Source organism: Cynara cardunculus, assembly GCF_001531365.2.
Source record: "Cynara cardunculus var. scolymus isolate 2C chromosome LG 17, CcrdV1, whole genome shotgun sequence".
Taxonomy (NCBI): domain Eukaryota; kingdom Viridiplantae; phylum Streptophyta; class Magnoliopsida; order Asterales; family Asteraceae; genus Cynara; species Cynara cardunculus.
Genome location: NC_037544.1, coordinates 9,783,013 through 9,784,202, shown reverse-complemented (window position 1 = coordinate 9,784,202; position 1,190 = coordinate 9,783,013). Strand labels below are relative to the sequence as shown.

The following is a 1,190-nucleotide window of genomic DNA, read 5'->3' as shown; positions in this document are numbered from 1 at the left end:
ACAAGGTGTTGACCTTGAATCCAAAGGGGAGATGGTTGGGATCAAGAATGTGCTTTATTGTTGTACTCAAGTTCTCCCTTTTGTAATTGTTTTGTAATTGTTAGCCTTTACTATTTTCTTAGTATAAATTGTTTTTAGCTCTCTAATTTTAATTAGTTTAGTTCGTTATAGATTAATTGTTGATTAATCATTGTAGAAATTCTCTCAAGAAACACATTTCAACTTTGGTGATAAATCTCTCTATTAATCTTGATTCAAGTTCTTGAAGATTTAATCTGATTTGTATGATTTTGGGAACATCACAAATCACTTTTCAACTTCCATCATCTTTTCCTTCTCTTTCTTCAAAACTTTCCTTTCAGCAATCAAAACCTTTTCAGCTTCTAATACCTTATCTTTCTCCTGTTCCAGTAATTTCCTTTCATTAACAACTCTCTTGTCAGCTTCATGTAGTTTCTCAATTAGCTCCTCAACCTCTTTATTCTTATTTCCTTGAGAATTCCTTTCAGCATTTAGTTCATTTTCAATTTTTCGGAGTTTATTAACCAAATCTTGCTTAATTTTGTTTGAACTTCTTATTTCATCATCTAACTCTTTTCTTTTAGAATCCAAAGTGTTTTGAAGATCTTTAATCCAATACATGAAAATGTCTTCAATACGTTCTCTAGTTTCTTTATTCTCCCTTCTTAAATTTTCAACAAGTTCCTCGTTAGCATGATTTTCATAAAACATATTCACATATTTTTCTTTATAATCATGCATACTTTTCTTCAATCCACAAATCCTTTCTTTCAAATCCTTACTTTCCTTTTCGACAAATGATGCCATTTAAAAAATTAACGATTGATCAAAAAGAATCTATGCAGTAAATGAAATTGATTAAAGAAAACACTTTCCAAAAATATCACAAAAATATTATTCAGATCAAAAACTCAGTCTTCGCAAAATTTTTAGAAAATAAAAAATTGTTCAGTTTGAAAATTTTAGACAAAAACAGTCAACAACTGTTCAAGATGATGACAGATCTCGAAAAAATTCAAGTCCAAATCTGGTTGTGTCCAAAGAGGGAGTCCAGACAAAGTTTAAAAGAAGTAACCAAAAATCAGTCAAATATAAGAATCCGGATAAGAGGTGATGCAAGGTAGCTAGATCTCGGACAAGGTGGTATCCAAGAAATGAAGCAAAACGGC

At 30.4% G+C, this 1,190-nt stretch overlaps 1 protein-coding gene across 1 annotated transcript; it reads right to left on the bottom strand.

Annotated features, from left to right (window-relative positions):
• Positions 1–306: 306 nt before the first annotated feature.
• LOC112499844 (UPF0430 protein CG31712-like) lies at positions 307–828 on the bottom strand. Its single transcript, XM_025103119.1, has one exon. It carries the CDS (start codon positions 826–828, stop codon positions 307–309), a length of 522 nt encoding a protein of 173 aa, XP_024958887.1.
• Between the last annotated feature and the right edge of the window lie 362 nt (positions 829–1,190).

Coding starts and splice junctions, on each gene's coding strand:
- LOC112499844 (XM_025103119.1), bottom strand. CDS start 828: ATGGCATCATTTGTCGAAAAGGAAAGTAAGGATTTGAAAGAAAGGATT.